This window comes from Mus musculus, chromosome 8 (assembly GCF_000001635.26).
Source record: "Mus musculus strain C57BL/6J chromosome 8, GRCm38.p6 C57BL/6J".
Taxonomy (NCBI): domain Eukaryota; kingdom Metazoa; phylum Chordata; class Mammalia; order Rodentia; family Muridae; genus Mus; species Mus musculus.
The window spans coordinates 75,536,355-75,557,201 of record NC_000074.6 but is presented as its reverse complement, the minus strand read 5'-3'; the positions used below and the strand labels follow the sequence as shown (position 1 = coordinate 75,557,201).

Sequence of the window (20,847 nt, the reverse complement as noted above, 5' to 3'; positions counted from 1 at the left end):
CTGTTCTGTATGTAACTGACTTCACAAGGTTTGGAAAAGACACACTCAAGCTGAGCCTGTTGGCACAAGCCTAAAATCCCAGCATTTGGGAAGCTGAGGCAAAAAGAAAGATTTTGAGTTGAGGCCAGCCTGGGGTACAAAGCAAGATTCTGTCTCAAAAAATCAAAAATATAATTCTATTAAACCCTTAGGCACAATGAGACTCAATTCTGCATATACTTATTATGTACCTACTAAGTACTATGCTGCTTTCACTGCTAAATGTGCTCAAATGGGATACTGATTGCACCTGTTTTCTATATAGTATAGAGCTTGGGATTTTTTCTATAAAGAATTTATAAACAAACTCCATGGCATTTAGTAGAAAGCATACTGTACTATAAAATAGCATAAACTACCCCTAACTGGTTCACCAATGACTGAACTTTACCATAAAGAGTTAATGAGTTATATTGCATTATGGGAGAAAAGGTTCATAACAGAAACATCTCCAGAAAAATAACACAGTGAGGCAAATCCAAATCCAAGCAGCAGTTTTTTTTGTTTTGTTTTTTAAATTTTTATTTACTTTTTATTAGGTATTTTCCTCATTTACATTTCCAATGCTATACCAAAAGTCCCCCATACCCTCCCCCCCACTCCCCTACCCACCCACTCCCACTTTTTGGCCCTGGTGTTCCCCTGTACTGGGGCATATAAAGTTTGCAAGTCCAATGGGCCTCTCTTTCCAGTGATGGCCGACTAGGCCATCTTTTGATACACATGCAGCTAGAGTCAAGAGCTCAGGGGTACTGGTTAGTTCATAACGTTGTTCCACCCATAGGGTTGCAGATCCCTTCAGCTCCTTGGGTATTTTCTCTAGATCCTCCATTGGGGACCCTGTGATCCATCCAATAGCTGACTGTAAGCATCCACTTATGTGTTTGCTAGGCCCTGGCATAGTCTCACAAGAGACAGCTATATCAGGGTCCTTTCAACAAAATCTTGCTGGTGTATGCAATGGTGTCAGCGTTTGGAGGCTGATTATGGGATGGATCCCCGGATATGGCAATCTCTAGATGGTCCATCTTCTTGTCTCAGCTCCAAACTTTGTCTCTGTAACTTCTTCCATGGGTGTTTTGTTCCCAATTCTAAGAAGGGTCAAAGTGTCCACACTTTGATCTTCGTTCTTCTTGAGTTTCATGTGTTCTGCAAATTATAACTTATATCTTGGGTATTCTAAGTGTGATGATTTGTATATCCTTGGACCAGGGAGTGGCACCATCTGAAGGTATGGCCTTGTTGGAATAGGTGTGACCTGGTTGGAATGGGTGTGTCACTGTGGGTGTGAGTATAAGATCCTCACCCTAGTTGCCTGGAAGTCAGTCTTCCACTAGCAGCCTTTGGATGAAAACATAGAACTCTCAGCTCCTCCTGCGCCATGCCTGCCTGGATACTGCCATACTTCCACCTTGATGATAATGGGCTGAACCTCTGAACCTGTAAGCCAGCCCCAATTAAATGTTGTTTTTTATAAGACTTGCCTTGGTCATGGTGTCTGTTCACAGCAGTAAAACCCTAACTAAGACACTAAGTTTCTGGGCTAATATCCACTTATCAATGAGTACATGTCATTTGAGTTCTTTTGTGATTGGGTTACCTCACTCAGGATAATGCCCTCCAGGTCCAACCATTTGCCTAGGAGTTTCATAAATTCATTCTTTTTAATAGCTGAGTAGTACTCCATTGTGTAAATGTACCACATTTTTTGTATTCATTCCTCTGTTGAGGGGCATCTGGGTTTTTTCCAGCTTCTGGCTATTATAAATAAGGCTCCAAGCAGCAGTTTTAAATCTCTACCTCATTAATTTCTTGACCCATGGGGGTCCCTCAGTCTCTCAGTTCAAGTAACTCAAACTCTGTTATGCATATTTAAGTTCCTACTCAATTTTATTTTAAAGGAAATAATATTTGGCTAAAATAACATATGTCTAACAGGTAAAAACCAAATATTTCAATAAAAGATGCATGTGTAAAAAAGATAGCATTCTAAAAAGATAAAAATGAACAGCTGTAAGTCAAGGCACTCTTGGCTATGCCAACCATGTTTCAAGCATGGGTGGTTGCACTTGACTAGTAAATAACATGTTGTGCCTTCTCTGTTTGGCGAGTGACCACATTGTCAAGTCATGCTTTATACATGGCTTGTTCTGAGAGTTATTAGATTAGAGGAAAAGATTCTTCAAAACAATTACAATGTCTTGAACTGCACATTGATTAGGTAGCATAGGTACTCACCTACTCCTTCAGGTATAGCTTCTGCAGGTGCCATGATGGGCAGGTAGAGCTGGGGTTATCCTTTTTTGAATGTTGAACACCACTGTTTATGAGTGATAAAGATGTGATGATCACTTATTTTTAGATATTTCATTTATTCATGCATAAATAAAATGAATAACACTTATATTGCATACTCCTGATCTAAAACTTCCTGGGGATATATACATATATATATACACACACATATATATACATATATATATATGTGTGTATATATATATATGTATGTATATATATCCAGAAAGATTTGTGTGTGTGTGTGTGTTACCTTATGGTCATTAATATTTTGTCTGCATGTATGTCTGCATGCACATGAGGTTATCAAAAGCCCTGGAACTGGAATTACAGATGGGTGTGAGCTGCCACGTGGGTGCTGGGAATTGAATCCAGGTCCTCTGGAAGACCAGCCAATACTTATAAACACTGAGCCATCTCTCCAGCCCCCTGATCTAAAGCTTTCAATATCTCTTCTTTGTTGTGTAGGAATCTAGTGTATGAAGTATTTGCATACATCCTTATTGATTCCAAACAGCTTTAAAAGGGTTTGGACATCTTTAAATTTATTCCCAAAGGTTCCCATGTTGGAAGCATGGCCCTTAATGTGATAGTGATAATATAAAAGACTTAAGAACTAGTGCAATGTCTTTAAGTCACCAGGAGTATGCAATCGGATTAGGCTGGGGTACCCTTGTCCCTCTGGCTTCCTGCTTTTTGAGCTTCCCCACTGAAGCTGGGACAAAGCTAGCACCATGCTCTTGCATCTCTGAAACTGAGTTAAATGAACCTCTTTATACACTGAACTTGCTCAGACATCTCATTTATAGTAACATCTCATTTACAGTGAGCAGCCTGCTATAGCTACTGCCTCGCATTTGGTAGGCCTGAAAACAAACATGTGGAGAAATGAAATCAATTCTCCATGTAAACAGCTATTGTGAGGCATAAAAGAACTCAGATTCAAATATTTTAGCTTGAGACCCTATGAGAGCTCATTTAACCTCATTACTTTCTTATTAATGTCCAATTTATACCCGGCACATACCTTACATATCCCCAAGCTCTGAGCTTAGATTTGTGTTCATCTTCAACTTAAAAATGCCTGGGATTTTTGTTCCCATCTCATTTGTGATTTGTCTAGTCTCAATCACTTATCTCTGCTTTAAATGTCATACCTAAGCTATCTATTTTATCTGTGTAAGGAGCTAACACTAGGAGAGGTATATCTAAAAGTCCCATAACCCCACACAGACTCCATGCACCTTGAAAGCAAAATTATATAAAAATACTAGAGATTATACGTTGCTCATCCTCTACTCTGAACAGCCATCAAAATGGCTTTAAGACCTGGGAATCTTAAAGAACATACCAGTCTAGAACAGAATCTAAGAACTTTATTTTATAAGTTTACCTCTGTCTTGAACCTTCGCACAGTGGTTTCTAGTTCAGTAGTCCAGATTCTGGATATGCTCAAGGACTGATACATGGGCTGAGCTGAGCCCTCTCTCCTACATTTAACACCACATTTCTTCAAAAGCATTATTTACAATGCATCACATGCCTCTACCGCTACAGAATCACCTCCACTGGTAGAGACTCTGTAATCAGTGGCTGCATGATTATAAACAAGAATACTACATGCCTTGCCGGGACCCATAGAGCATCTTAGTCTAGACTTTATATATAACTGTTTAGTTGGCTGACGTGTCCAACAAGCTGTGAAGAAGAGTTTAACAATTTGGGGGACTATTGGAATAAGCATAAACTCTGCCCCATGAAAGTCACAACTATAGTCATGTGTGCACAGATAAAGAGGTATAAAAATTTTCCTTGGCTCCTACGAAGAGAAAGAAACTACTATAACCACATATTAAAATCCAGAATTCTAGAAAACCTATTTATCCAATTCTCAGAATTATACTGTAGGCAGAAGCACAGACTATGTCCTAGGTCTGCCTCGTCCTATGAGTAAACCTTGGTAAATCAAGCACAATACCTCCCTTAGAAAGTAAAAGTCAGCCTTGTCTTGTGTAATTGTTGTCTTCTCATATTTCAATATAAGAGGAAATTTAAATTGCTTTGTGCTATATCATTTTCTTATTTTTATCTCTATAGAAATCAATGCCTTTTGGGATGCTTGCTGCTTTACCTTAATTCAGTGTGCCATGGGTGTCATCCTATATTAAATTGTCTGGAAAGAGAGATATACCATTGTTCTTTTAATGCAGAAACTCACTAAGCATCTGATGGGGTGTTTTCTTGGCAATGCCCCCACAAAACCTAGGAATATGGGGAAAACTGAACCAGGAGATGGATGAAAGGCAGATGCAGATGGCAAGATTGCTGAGAGAATGCACAATGACACAGAGCATCAAGAAATTGGGTCCTGTCCACTTTAAGTACACTACGAGAACGTGTGTCTCAAGGTATGAAATGTAGTGCCTTCCTGTATAAGAGACTTGCCATCATCAATTTTGGAAGAAAAAGCAAAAAGAAATTAAAAATCACAGAAGTATTTACCAAGTATCAGAGGAAAGTCTATAGCTCTGTGGAAGCAGTGTTATAAAACTGTGAGTGTAATTAGTTTTAAATGAAAATGACAACATCAAGGACTGACAATGAGATGGAAGGTTCAAGAGACATCCAGAAGGGTCAAACAGTAATCATAGTGAAATTATTTCAGGTACCAGCCAATCAAAACAAGATTCAAGCTAGTACAATCCTGCTCTGAATATCAGTCCTGACAGAGCATAGAATGTAGCCTAAGCAAACCCGAAAATGTGGCTGAGTGAAAGACACAGGCACAGAAAATACCAGGCAAGAATGCACATGGGGTGGTGGGCAGTGAATAGTGTGCCTGATTGGAGTGAAGGACCTGATTTTCTGGGGCTGAAAGAGACAGTGAATTATTTGCTGTTGTTTTATTTTGTTTTGCTTTGTTCCATTTTTGTTTTGTTTTGAACAAGGTGTTTAAATAACCAGTGTTCTGGGATATAGCTTTCAGAAATGCAAGAACCTAGTTTTCTTCCCTGCAATGTTCCCAGTACTCAGGACAGGGCCCAGAACACAGAAGCAATAAGAAATGGTTGTGAATTGAGAACTTATATAACAGGATACCTGGCAGAGACATCCTTCCCTCTCATGCCTACTTCAGTGCATCCTGTGAACGTAACCCTTTACCTTTTCTGTCCAAGTAGGTGCAACTTAAGGCCCTCCAAATTGATAAGAGGAAGCTTAGGATTTGTAATCCTATTCTTATAGGATAAGAGACAAACAGAATTAGAACTTATTTCCTCCCTGATCTTCATAAAGTAGTTGACTAATCAGAGTTGGTCATAGGATATACTATATAGGATATTAAAATTTCCCCCAAAGGTCTATATATTAAAGGCTTGATCTATGGACTATAAAAGTATCAGGAGGTGGTGGAATTTCCTGGTAGGAGGATCTCTAGACATTGAGGCATACCTTTGAAGGGAATACCAAGACATTAGACACTCTCCTTCCACTTGCCATGATGAGCAAACTTCTTCTATCATATGCCTCTAGTTTAAGATACTGTGCCATCATAGACAAAAAAAAAAAAAAAAAAAAAAAAAAAAAAAAAAAAAAAAAAAGATGGAGTCAAACAACTTCGGAAAGTAAATTCCAAAACCATGAGCTAAAATAGAACTTCTGTCTTTACACATTGATCATCAATATCCTGGGAATCTAGGCAAAGCACTAGAAAAATAACAATTATTGTATCTTTTATAAAGAAGCATTTGGGTCCAAGATGTGAGGCATACAATACAATGCAGAGAAGTAGATCATACTTTAGGAACCTGGAGAAGGTGGCTCAGCAGGTAGTATAAGAACAAAGGACAGAAAAAAAGAGAGAGAGAAAAAAAGAACAAAGGACAGAAATTTTATTTAACCCTAACTTTTTCCCCACTGCCCCTCCATCCCAAGTCACTAAACGTCCAGTTCAACTTTCACCTCTACGCTTTGCTCTCAAACTTTACCTATATCCACCTGTTCCTGGGGTCTTGTGCCTCAAAACATCTTATGCTTTTATTTGCTTACATTCAATCCATCAAGCTGTGCATATTATTAACTCCAAAATACAGCTGCATCTCACTGTCTTCCCTCTGTCTCAGATGCAATCACTTCACCCCTGGACAAACGCAACAGCTTCTGAACTCAGCTATTCTTGCCCTGTTCCAGATCAGCCTTCTCAGAGCAGCATTCATCTTCCAAACTGTGGACCAGATCATTTCCTTTCCTCAGCTTCTGATTGCATTTAGAGACGTTGCCTTGGCCCTGGGCTTTTTTTAAATCTCATCAGCCTACATAAATATGAATAAGCAACTTGGGGCTGAAATTTTAAAATTCCACAAATTTGGAACTAAGTCAATGGGCAGACTTGACTTGTTTTAGTTTAATTTTCCTCATTTAAATGATAAAATTACTGGGATAAAATACTTTCAAGGGCCCTTCTGATTTTAAAACTATTAGTGTATTGTTTTTATATATTTTGGAATAAAAAAGAACAGCTGGTTCCAAATGACAAAACTCAACTATGTGGTCAAGATTGCCCAAGTCTCCTTTGTACACTTCCTGTGTTTTCAAATGCTCCAGAACCTGACATAAAGGAAAAAGGCCAGGCCAGGCCTCCTGAGTCACATGACTTCCCACAACCCCCAGCACTAACTCTCATGCCATAGCCTCTGAGGAATCTCTCCTGTAGTCTGTTCTGACCACTGTTCCCATTGTCTGCTACATTATCTTCAAATTAACAAGTGTGATGGTCTACCCTTATTAGCCACTGGACTAGATCCCAGTCCATCAGAAAACACACTTCTGAGCAAGCCTTTGAGGAAGTTACCAGAGAATGCCAGTGCCACCATGCCATGGGCTGGGATACCAGATAGAATAGAAAGGAAAAGAGGATTCTCGGCAGTCCCCTCCGTACTTTCTGACTGTGAATATGGTGTGACCAGCCACCTCTTGCTTCTGCCACAACTGGAATCCTTATCACCAATATGCCCTTCTATGCAATTTCCTTAGACTGACTACAAACAGAAAGAACCTAACACTGTTCATTTTCCATACTTGTATCCAGACTTCCCTGCCAAGTCTTTCAATTCCTCTGAACTGATGATCAATATGTCTGATAGCAGCAAACTACTTGACTAAGAAAAAGAAACTCAAGTGAACAGCTTCCAGCAGGGACCAATATTCCTAGCAAATATTAGGTTCATAAAGTAGACAAAAGTATGCTAGATGACAGGAGGATAAAATATTATGTACCTAATTAGTCAGAAAGCCATAAATGACACAGCCAGAAAATATTATATAATCTTATGACCCTGAATGTCAGGCAATATGGGAGCCTTGGAAGACTAATGAGCCGCATGGCAAACACATTGAATAGCAGTTATTTCCTGATGTGGACATTGCTCTATGATTCACTAAGTCAGGGTAATAGGTTATCCAGAACCAGGAGGTAGAAAAGAAAAATATCTGCGTCATTAGACTCCCTATCGCTTAACACAAATCACTGGAATCTTGGAACTTTGTGGTCCTTGCAAACTCAAATCCAGTCCCAACCCTTTCAATGCCAAAGTACATAATGTTTTCCAAGCCATTTAGCATCCCTGAGTCCTATTTTCTCATAGAAAAAAAAAAAGATGATTGTAAATAGACCAATATTTGACAAATGGGAGTTTCATCTACCTTTAAATTATTTCTCAGAAGGCAATGGAGACACCAAATGATCACCTGGCTGTCCTGATGAGAGAGGAGATCACAGCCTCCCCAGGGTGCACCCCTTCCATCTATCCTTAACCACAACTTTCCAAGTCCAGAGATGTTCAGCTTAACTGTTCATAAGATGGTTGTTATAGTCAATTCAATGATGGTCAAGCAACAACATACTAAGGTGTTTCAAATAATTTTATTCTTATACAAAATCTTAAGTCTTTAAGCCACAAAAGAAAATAATTTTTTTCATTTTTAAATTCTAAAATCATTTTAAAAAGGAGATATTAAACTGAGAACTAATAAACCCCTCTCATTATAATTATTTGAAACATTCTGATTAATTAAGTTATGATGGTTAGAAGGAAAGTGGACTCCAGCCAAGGAAGCACGTAAGCTAACTGCAGATCTTCAAGGCACCCTCTTCTAAACCCAACCTCACCCACAGCTCTGTAACAGACCACCTGCTTCAGCTTCCTGGCTTTCCCTACCCCTGCTGCAGTGGGTCACACATATCTTCCCCTCCAAACTTCCATTCTCCCACTCATTCTGTTATCCCAGCCCTCAACTCTAGCAGGCATTACCTGGGAGAACATAGGTAGGTCACTTCAGCCAGGAAAGCAGGCAGCCTACAGCAGAGTTTCACCTCGCCCTCCTGTCTAAACCCAAGCTCGATTCTCACCATGAAATCTGTAGTAGATCACCTAAAGCAGACTTTGCCTCCTTTTTGCCCCATCTCAAACCAATCATAAAGATCCCCTCCTCCATCCATCTTCCCCATTCATTCTGTTATCCAAACAATACAACTGTCAAGCAAAAGGAATCACCAGACTGGTTGGTTTCATTGAAAAATGCTTACAAATATTTAAAGAAGAGTTAGCCCAAGTGTGTCAATCTGTTCCAGAATACAAGAGAAAAGACAATACAAGTTCATTTTACCAACCAGAAAACACTGTCAACTGTAATAACAAACAACAGCACCAAAAAAGCAACGGAGCTCAAAAGAATAGACATAGAAACTGTTAACATGATCACAAATAGAACCTAGCAAGTGTTTTCAGACTATATGACATTACCGAGCAGACTTTCTCCAGAGATCCAATGATGAATAAATAATCAAAACTCAAGCAACTGTATTCACTATATTTATAAACTAAAGCAGAAACTTTATAGAATTTCATGAAAATGAGGGCACAACATACCTGAACTAATGGGACACAATAAAAAGAGTGCTAAAAGAAAAGTTCATAGAACTAAATGCCCTCATAAAGAAACTGGAGAGTTCCCATGCTACGTAATTAAAAGTATACCTGAAAGCTCTAGAACAAAAAGAACCAAGCACACCCAGGAGGAGTAGATGGTAGGAAATAATCAAACTTGGGGCTAAAGTCAATCAAATAAAAACAAAGAGAACAATATAAAAATAATTAAACAAAACAAAGAGATGGGGTACAGAGCTAAACAGAGAATTCACAACATAAGAATCTCCAATGGCTGAAAAGCACTGGGAAATGTTCAAAGCCCTCAGTCATGAGAGAAATGCAAATCAAAATCACCCTGAGATTCTACCTCACCCCGCTCAGAATGGCTAAGATCAAATACTGAAGTACATACTCAGCACACGCTGGCATGGATGTGTACAAAGAGAAACACTCTCCCATCACTGGTGGGATTGCAAACTGGTACAACCACTTTGGAAATCCATCTGATGCTTCCTCAGAAAATTGGAAATAGTTCTACCTGAAGACCCAGCTATACCACTCTTGGGCATATACCCAAAAGGTGCCCTACTATACCACAAGGACATGTGTTCCACCATGTTCATAGCAAGCTGGAAACATCCCAGATATCCCTCGACCAAAAAATGGGTACAGAAAATGTAGTTCATTTACACAATGGAATATTATTCAGCTATTAAAAATGAGGACATCATGAATTTTACAGGCAAATGGATGAAACTAGAAAATATCATTCTGAGTGAGGTAACTTAGACCCAAAAGGACATGCATGGTATGTACTCAGTGATAAGTGGATATTAGCCAAAAAGTATAGATTATCTATGATACAACTTACTAACTGTAAGAGGTATAACAAACAGAAATGCCCAAGTGAGGAGGCTTCATTCCCACTTAGAATGGTGAAGAAAATAATCATGGGAGACAGAGGCAGGTAGAGACCTGGGGAGGTGGGAAGGAGAAAAGGGAAACAGGATTAGAAGTGGGGAAAGTGAACAGGAGAGAAGCCCAGAGGGTCAAGAAAATGAATGGAAATAAGAAGGGAGTGGATGGTGGAGGGACCCTCTAGAAAGTACCAGAGAACCTAGGAGGTGAGACACTCTCAGGACTCATTGGGGTACCCTTAGCCAAAATTTCCAACACTGGGGAAAGGGCACTCGAAGAGTCCACCTCCAGTAGATAGACAGGGCCTCAAGTGGAGGAAAAGGGTTATTAACCCACAGTCAAAATCCCTGACCCAGAATTGTTCCTGTCTAAAAGAACTGCAGGGACAAAAATGGAGAAAAGATTTAAGGAAAGGAGGTCCAATGACTGGCCCAACTTGGGATCCAGTTCATGGGGGAAGGGGGCGGAAGGAGTGAGAGAACCAAGGCCTGACACTACTGTGCTATGATGTGCTTACTTACAGACAGGAGCCTGGCATGGCTGTCCTCTGAGGGGCCCTACCAGTAGCTGAATGAGACAGAAGCAGATACTTACACTCAGCCATTGGACTGAAGTCGGGGTCCCCTAAGGTTGAACTATGAGAAGGACTGAAGAAGCTGAAAGAGAGACACTGACCCCTAGGAAGACCAACAGTCTCAACTAACCCAGACCCCAGGGAGCTCTCAGGGACTGAGCCACCAACCAGGAGCACACACAGGCTGGTCCAAGGCCCCAGCATATATGTAGCACAATTATTATCCAATAGATGACTATGGATACCTGGTCAGGTCTTAGTGGAAGGTTTGCTTAATCCTCAAGAGACTTCAGGCTCCAGGGAAGCAGAAGGTCTAGTGGAGCTGGGGGAGCACTCTTAGAGGCAAGGGGAAGGAGGAATGGGATGAGGAACTGTGGGAGGGGGAAGCCATGGGGGAACAACAACTAGAATATAAAAAATAATAATAATAATAATTGTTTATTAGATATTTTCTTCATTTACATTTCTTTTTTCACTTCTTTTTTAAAATTAGATATTTTGTTCATTTACATTTCAAATGTTATCCCCAAAATCCCCTATACCCTCCCCTGGCCCTACTCCCCAACCCACCCACTCCCGCTTCCTGGCTGAGGTATTCTCCTGTACTGGGGCATATGATCTTCACAAAACCAAGGGCCTCTCCACCCATTGATGGCCAACTAGGCCATCCTCTGCTACATATGCAACTAGAGACACAGCTCGGTGGGGGGGGGGGGGGAAGGATACTGATTAGTTCATATTGTTGTTCATACTTTAGTTCCTTGGGTACTTTCTCTAGCTCCTTCATTGGGGCCCTGTGTTCAGAAGGAAAGACCATCCAGAGACTGTCCCTCCCGGGGATCCATCCCATATACAACCACTAAACCCAAACACTATTGCATATGCCAAAAAGATTTTGCTATAGGACCCTGATATAGCTCTCTCTTGTGAGGCTATACCAGTGCCTGGAAAATACAGAAGTGGATGCTCACAGTCATCTATTGGATAATAATAATTTTTAAAAGAATAGTAAAAACCAGAAAACATATAAATGAGGAAGGAAGACATAAAACTCCCTATTTGTAGTTGTGTTTAGAACCAACCTACAAATCTACAAACTAAAAATAGAAGATCACACTTAAAAAGATGTAGAAATAAATATGTCTAATGTAGTGATGAAACTGCAAACACAAAAATTAAAATACAACACAATTTACAACACTCAAAAATCAAGATAAATATATGTAAATAAAATGAAGCATAGGTAAGACTGATCACACAGAGTTGATGAAAATGAGGCGGATCTAAATAAGGAGACATAAAACATCATTATGGAGAAGACTAGAGTAAAATTGCCAATTCTCACCTAAAATTAGCACAATTGTTAGGAAATCACTTGCTAATTTTCTGCAGGAACTATGAAGTTCTAAATTTTACATGAAAACAGAAGGGATCTAGAATCACTGATTGAAACTTTATGGAAAAGTTAGAGAAGTTCTCCCTCTTCCCCCAAATCCTATATCCCACAACCCCATTCCACCCATCTCACCCCCAGTTCTGTAGCAGACCACCTGCTGTGGTCTGCCCTCCATCTAGACTTCATCTCTAGTGGATCACACACACACACATCTTCTTCTTCAACCTTCCTAACATCAATTCATCCCCCTGTCTCTGCCCCAAACTCCAGCATTCATTCCCTGGGAACCAATTCCAGCCCTTTGGACAACCAAGCTTGCCAGAGAAGCAAGTAGACCAGCAAAGCAGGAAGGGAAATTCACTCTCCTTCCTCTCCTCCAAATCCATTGCCCAAGTCTCATGCGCAGCTCTGTAGCAGAACACTTGATGTGGCTTCTCCACACTCTGTCTCCTTTCCCAGGGTACTAAGCAGATTCTGATGTAACAAAAAACTTTCCTCCCTCCTGTGGGTCCACTTTGTAGCCCATCTCCACCTCTAAGTGTCAGCTCCCAATACCTGGAAATATATCTTAGCTAGAATCCCCATTGGCCACGCCTTCCATGATCCCAGGAGCATCCCCACTGGGCAACACTCAACCACTTCATCCTTCTCAGAACCAGAAAGAGCAAGAGAAACCAAGGAAGAAAACAAAGACAGGATATCAGCACCTAGAATTCCAATCCTCAAAAGCCAATTGTGTAGACTCCAGTGTGAAAACAAGAACAGCAAGGACAATGTCTCCACTAGAGCCAGCAACCATACAACAGTAGGCTCTGAGTATTGCCACATAGCTTAACTACAAACAAAAGACATTGAAGTGGCCTTTATGAATATAACAAAGATCCTTAAAGAGGAAGTGAGTAAATATACATTATGGCTTCCAGCTTTGTCTTTTCATGGGATTCCTGAGTGTAAAAATGAATGGATCACAACATCTGTATTTGTTAGTTTTGCCTTTCCTTAGGCTCTGTCCTTCTGTTTATTTTGTCCTTTTCCAATGTGTTAGATTTTGTTTCATCTTTATTTTATTGTATTAATACATAGAAGCCTGTTTGTTTTCTAATGAAAGAAAGGATGTGTTTTGGATTGGAAGGGAGGAGGAACTGGGATGAGTAGGTAAAGGGAAAAGTGTTACCAGGATACATTATGTGAGAGGAAAATTGTATTTTTAATAAAAGGGAAAAAAAGAAACTGACTCTGCCGAGTCATATTCAATAAGCCATGAAGGTTTTCTGTCATCTCACATGACTAGTGTTTTAATACAGTGATGTAAGAAATATGATTTGGTGAGCTAGGAGGTGGCTCAGTGTGTGCTTGCCCAAACACGAGGACCTTGATTCAAATGTTCAGATGTCATTTAAGGCTGGATGGGACAGCATGTGCCTCTAGCTCATGTGTGTATAATGTTAGGGAAGAAAAGACAGGATGGTCCCTGGAACTTGCTGTCCAGCCAATCTACTTAAATCTCCTGATTCAGTGAGATTTGTCGAAGAAGAAGAAGAAGAAGAAGAAGAAGAAGAAGAAGAAGAAGAAGAAGAAGAAGAAGAAGAAGAAGAAGAAGAAGAAGAAGAGGAGGAGGAGGAGGAGGAGGAGGAGGAGGAGGAGGAGGAGGAGGAGGAGGAGGAGGAGGAGGAGGAGGAGGAGGGGGGGGGGAGAGAAAGATAGAGAGAGATATAAGGAAATATACTCAATGTTACTAACTCTAGCTTCCCCCATGGATATACACAAACTTGCACATACATATACACAAGTGATTTAGCAAAATCAAACACATACATTGAAGTTCTTGGGAATCACATGTTACTGGTGGCAGATTATGCCTGCATTGGTGAGATTAGGCCATTGTCAGGTGGAGCCATAGTTGAGTAAAAGGATTAACTGCTCCAAGAAGCTGAAATGTGTAATTTTAGTCTCTAAATAATCTAACATTGAAGACACAAACATCTAAAATGTTTTTACAAATCAGTAAAATTGTAACAAAAAGAAATAGTGAAAAAAATTTGGACGGCAGAATTCTAAATGTAAATCAAATAGGTAAAATAATATTCAAAATGTATGTTATTGGGAAAAATAAGGCTAAAATCCACAATCACATACGCTAATAAATGACTCTTTAAAACTACCAAATGTTGGCAAAGATATAGATCAACTCAAATATTCACTCACTGCCTATTGGAGTATTAACTGTTTATCATTGTTTAACTAATTGGGAAAAATCTTCAAAAACTGAATCTACTTATGAACCAGACCTTCTGTCTCCTTATGGAAAAGATAATACCACTTACCAAAAGATACAAGTAAGAATGATCACAGTAGCACTAAGTAAAATTGAAATAATAGGAACAACTCAAATGTCCACCAAAAAAAGGATAAATAATCTAAACATTACGTACACAGTGAAAGATTTGCAGCCTTGACACTGGACTTAATCAAAGATAATTGGTCCTCACAGATAATCTTAAAGAACGTAACTCAGCATAAAGAGGATACAATTTATGCTTTAGTGGATAAAAGGTTCAAATCTAAGTATCACAACCTCTAAGGAGAAAGTTTAGTGTCTCAGGTGAGGTTGTAGAACAGCTTTCAGGTCCTGGTAATCTCTGACATTTATGGAATGTGCTTTACAATATGTTCCCTTTGTAAATATTTATTATTCATTAAGCTATGCCCTTGGGAATAGTATGCACTTTTCCAATATCTCATTTATCATCTAACATGCATTTACTGACACTATTTCTTTTTCAAAGTGAGACATAAAATTCTGAAACTAAGCTCTAGTTTTCACAGATATTTTTATTTATCATAAACGAATTCTCCTTCAAAAGAAATATGAAGTACAGTGCCTTGCTTAAAGCCAGATGTATCAGAACTAGCTTGGAAGACCCACCTGGCCAAGTATAGCTTTTGATTTTTTTACTTATGTCTCCATTGATTGTGTATATGGCTAAGCACGTACTATAATGGCATAGCAAGCGGTGACTCTGCTGGGGAGCTAGCACCTGCTAAGCAAATGTGAAGACCATAGTTCAAATCTGTCTTGGGGATTTTGTGTGAGTAAGGACACGCAGGGCAAGTGTTTGCTATTCCAAGGCTCCAATAAGGATATGAGAAGTGGAGACAAGAGAATCCCAGAGACACTCTCAGGCTCAATACCCTAGACAACACAGTGAACAAACAATAGTGATCCCATCTCAAACAAGGTAAGATGGTAAGAACCAACACCTAGGGTTTTCTTTTGATCTCTACATGCACACCATAGAATGTGCACATCTGGACACGTGCGCACACACATGCACACTTTTGCTCTGATGTCTTGGTTTTGTATTCTTCTCAATTTTCCAAGACCTCCTACTCTTTAGAAACCTTATTGCTACTAAAACCTCCATATAACCTGCCATACATTTTGCAATGTGACTAATAACAGTGATCATGACAGGAAAACATATCTATCCAAATGAGAAATACATCTAAGTACTTTGGTTCAAAATTATCAATGAGCACACAAACAGCTGGCTTCAGAAAGATCCACATTTTACTACATTTTTGTGGGGAGCAGGTGTGGCGGCAGTCCCAAAGGCGCCAGGGACTGCAGCTAAGTCATATGACTTGCACCTGACTTCCTCATATAAGAAACAAACATCTGGAGTGCTGGGCAGGTGTACCAGGATACCGGTGAATCCAATTTGATGGAGATATGCCCCTGCTGCCCTGATTAGCTGAAGCTGCGTGCCTGGTGAGGTGGCGTGGCCTGCTGTGCGTGGATGAGAGAGAGTATAAAAGGAGTGAGAGGCCCAGGGTTCGGGGGAGATATAAAAACAAGGGAGATATAAAAACAAGGGAGATATAAACAAGGGAGATATAAAAACAAGGGAGATATAAAAACAAGGGAGATATAAAAACAAGGGAGATATAAAAACAAGGGAGATATAAAAACAAGGGAGATATAAAAACAAGGGAGATATAAACAAGGGATATATGGATATATGGAGAAAGAAGAAACAGGACTGAATAAATGTGTGCAGAAGGATCCTGTTGTAGCGTCATTCTTCCTGGCCAGTTGAGCGCGCGCGACAAGTGGTGCCGAAACCCGGGAGCCGGGACCCAGGACAAGGGAAAAGAAACATCTTCAGGCAAGAGCGAAGACCCCCTGCTACAGGGAGGATTCAGAACTGCATAACGGGGAAGAAGGGGTTAATAAAGGTTCCTGTAAAACAGACTGTTGAGAAGGATCCAGTGTGGATTCAGAACTCTTCAGCTGGGGAATGGTACTGGTAAGTCTCCCAAATTGATCCCCAGGTTAAAGGGGGATATTTTTAAGAGAAAGAAGAAAGATGAAGACTGAATAAACTGCTGTTAGAAGGACTGGTGGTCGTGTCGTTCTTGCTGGTCGAGAGCGGGCGCGACAATTGGTGGCCCGTACGGGGAACCGACTCCCCCACCGAGTTCAGAACTTTCAGCAGTCAGTGGTTGCCAGCAGGGTAAGTTCACGGTGAGTGAAACTTGCGACCCCAGGAGTTTGGGAAGGACCTCGGATAAAGTAGAGGTGAGCATAAAGTTGCCAGGAAGTAGGCACAAAGTAACCCAGGAGTTTGGGAAGGACCTTGGATAAAATAGAGGCAAATATAAAGTTGCCAGGAAGCAGGCTTTGGGACAAGTTAAGGTTCCTGGTTTGGGGACAAGTTAAGGAACTATGATAAGCTCAGTGTAGTGATCAATAGATCCTCGCTGTGTAGTTATGTTTTTTTCTCCCATTGACCCTTTGTGGGTAGGTCTGATAGTTTTGGTCTTGTTTGTTCTGATATATGGACTCTGTTACTGTTTGAATCGAGAGACAGTCAAGACAGGTCAGAAAATCCTTACAGAGCAACAAGAAAATATGTCGGAGGAAGAGAAGGGCTTAAAAAGAAAAAGGAAAAAGAAAGGAGACACAGTGTTATCAGGTGGACAGAAAGGACAAAATAAAAGAGCCGAGGTGGAGGAGGAAGGCGAATTAGCTTCTGTGCCTCCTCCCTATGCCTCCTCAGCAGCCACCTGTAGGTGGACCTTCTGTCTGGAGATTTGGAGAGGATCGACAGGATCAGGTGTTGATGTGGGCGAGAGGGTCTGTTTGTGTGTTTCCACAGGACCAGATGGAACCTCTTTGGGTGCCGGAGAGATTGGTGAGACGCTGCAAGAATGAGGCTCCTGATCCAGTTGCCCCTGTGGATGTGGTGGATGATCCCACAAGCACAAAGGATGGAGCCGAGATGAGAGATCCTTTCGGTATTCCAGAAGCCGATACCAGCTCGACATGATATTCTTTCCACGCTTTTTGATCCCTGAATTCCCCTTAAAGAGATAGCCCCGCTGGCCATCTATCCCTTGCTTCAGGGAAGATGAGCGGGGATGAGAGCCCTGGGATGTATGCTTGTTATAGTGTGTGTGTGTTTTGTGTTTGGCACATGTGTTAGGTGCAGAGTGTGCGGGTCCGCACTTTCGCCATGGTAGCGTAGGCTTTTGCTGCAGTGGAGGCGGGACAATCTCCTCAGATTCGGTTTGCCGCTCTAAAAGAAATTATGCTGCGTTATGCCGTGGGGTGCGAGGCTAAGCACTGCACAGAGGATAGCTTGCTGTTGGCATCCTGTGGAAGGCACGTCTGATTGCATGAAGGGTCAGTGTCCTAGTTCCCTTCCCCCAGGAAAAATGACACGGGAGCTGGCCAAGACCTCTCTGGGTGATGAGCCTAAGGGATGGTTTTGTGTAGGGCCCCTATGCTTGCACACTGGGGATCAGACCTCTACCTTCACCCATGAGGCTTGCTTGCAGCAATTAAGATCTGGCCATAGGTTAATTAACATCCTGGCCTTTTGATGCACCTGCCGCAAGCAAAACACAATCTCCCCAGGTGTGGCTTGGCATGATTGAGAGGTAGTCAGTGATAAGACTCCCTGGGCATGTCACCAACCTAAGACAGGGATCAAACCAATGCTGTTTGTCACCCAAGGACGGGTAAGGGGCATGGCTGCTGGGGGCTATCTACAGACATTCTCTCTGCCAAAAAAGAAAAAAGGGGGAATTGTGGGGAGCAGGTGTGGCGGCAGTCCCAAAGGCGCCAGGGACTGCAGCTAAGTCATATGACTTGCACCTGACTTCCTCATATAAGAAACAAACATCTGGAGTGCTGGGCAGGTGTACCAGGATACCGGTGAATCCAATTTGATGGAGATATGCCGCTGCTGCCCTGATTAGCTGAAGCTGCGTGCCTGGTGAGGTGGCGTGGCCTGCTGTGCGTGGATGAGAGAGAGTATAAAAGGAGTGAGAGGCCCAGGGTTCGGGGGAGATATAAAAACAAGGGAGATATAAAAACAAGGGAGATATAAACAAGGGAGATATAAAAACAAGGGAGATATAAAAACAAGGGAGATATAAAAACAAGGGAGATATAAAAACAAGGGAGATATAAACAAGGGATATATGGATATATGGAGAAAGAAGAAACAGGACTGAATAAATGTGTGCAGAAGGATCCTGTTGTAGCGTCGTTCTTCCTGGCCAGTTGAGCGCGCGCGACACATTTTTCTCACCTCAAACTCCCATAACATAAGAACTTAAGCTTTTCTTAAATAAAATGTTCAAATATTATGTCTTATTATGCATTTTTATGTAAAAAGTTTGGTAAGATAAGTGGTCAGCTCTGGAAACATACACATATACAAATAACACTATACAGACTGTGCAGGTCTTATTTATGCATTTATGAATGTGTGTGTGTATGAATGTGTGTGTGTTTGTGAATATGTGTACGTGTGTGTGCATGTGTATATGTGACTGTGTGTGTGTTTGGTATGTGTGTGTGTGTGTGTGTGTATTTGTGAATGTGTGTCCATGTATCAATAACAAAAGAAGCCATACACATACACATATACAAATAACACTATACAGACTGTGCAGGTCTTATTTATGCATTTATGAATGTGTGTGTGTATGAATGTGTGTGTGTTTGTGAATATGTGTACGTGTGTATGCATGTGTATATGTGACTGTGTGTGTTTGGTATGTGTGTGTGTGTGTGTATTTGTGAATGTGTGTCCATGTATCAATAACAAAAGAAGCCATAAATTTGAGAGACAGAAATAAAAGGGGATTCAAGGAAGAAAAATGGTATAATTATATTTTAATTTTTAGCAATTTTTAATGAAAACATTTTTGATAAGAAAACTCTAAATAGAACTACATATGCCCAGGGACAACAATAGAAGGATATAATACTTCCTCGTATATGAAGCATTATGACACATCAAGTTTGGTATCCAATATCTCATGAAGATTACCAAGTTAATACATAATAAGTGAAACATGCTGTGCTTGTTTTGTGTTATTTTTGTCGAATTAAAACGGTGCTATTTTAAAAGTGTATTTGGCTTTAATCATACATGTCTAAAATAGAAGGCATTAACATTTTATTAATAATACAGAGCAAAAACTCACTTTACAAAATAGTTCCCTATCGATATGTTTGGGACATTTTGTAAATAGGTAAAAACAACAGTGAAAATACTACAAAAACTAATTAGTTAAGTGAAGAATATATAAAAGAGTAGAACAAAAGAAAGAGGAAGGTAGGAATAAGTTTTCTTTCTGGAATGGAATGAGGTAGAGATGTACTTTCAATCCACAAAAAGGACCCCAAAGCAGAAGACAGTATAGTGGCAGGGATGAAGCTATGTGTGCAGTGTCCTAAGTCCCACAAGCAGGAAGAGGTTCCTGGGGGAAGGGGACAGGGATCAGCACTTCTGAAACACCCAGAATTCAGCATGAACCCTACAAAAGGCAATGAGTGGCACCTGGCTCTGCTAAAAACAATGGCCAAAGGGGGGGGGTTAGAAAACAAAACCCCTACCTGCTGCATGATTCATTTTAAGTTCCGTATTTGAAGAAGGAACATAAATGTGGTCAGACCAAGGAGCCATGCCAGCCCCTGGCTCAGGAACAGGATGTGCAATATTCCCAACAGTGCAGGGGCAGGAGTCAGAAAGAACCAAAGTGAAACCTGAATCTGAACTGGAAATCCTCCTGGCAGCCACAGTGTGACTCAGAAAGTGAGCATAGAAATAAATAAAATATAAAAACACACAAAAAAAATTTCCTATTCTGGGTAAACCAGGAGTTATAAGTTAACTTTAAAATCATAAAACATGTGCTCCACACAAGTTACCCAATGGAGGAGCTAGAGGAAGGACCCAAGGAGCTGAAGGGGTTTGCAGCCCCATAGGAGGAACAACAATATCAACCAACCAGACTCCCAGAGCTCCCAGGGTCTAAACCACCAATCAGAGTACACATGGAGGTACCCACGGCTCCAGCCACATACGTAGCAAAGGATGGCCTATGGGGCATCAATGGGAGGAGAGGTTCTTGGTCCTGAGAAGGCTCGATGCCCCAGTGTAGGGGAATGCCAGGACAGGGAAGCATGCGTGGGTGAGTGGGTGAGCAGGGGGAAAGGGGATGGAACTGGGGGTTTTCAGAGGGGAAACGAGGAAAGGGGATAACATTTGAAATGTAAATAAAGAAAATATCTAATTGTAATAAAACAAACTAACAAAAGCATGTGCTCCAAACCAACAACGAAAAAAGTAGCTAATAATAATCAACCATCGGAATGAATTACCATTCCATAGAGG

The 20,847-nt window shown here is 40.7% G+C and overlaps 1 protein-coding gene across 3 annotated transcripts in view; it reads right to left on the bottom strand.

Moving 5' to 3' along the window:
• The window catches only part of Iqcm (IQ motif containing M), a 535,822-nt gene that overhangs the window by 427,307 nt on the left and 87,668 nt on the right, over positions 1-20,847 (bottom strand). For all 3 annotated transcript variants that reach the window (XM_030243772.1, NM_001164235.1, NM_027944.1), the window contains one exon: positions 2,278-2,359. Coding sequence is in view for 2 of the 3 variants with exons in the window: in NM_001164235.1 (NP_001157707.1) it covers positions 2,278-2,311 (34 nt within the window). In the remaining variant the exon portion in view is untranslated. The remainder of the gene's footprint in view (positions 1-2,277; positions 2,360-20,847) is intronic.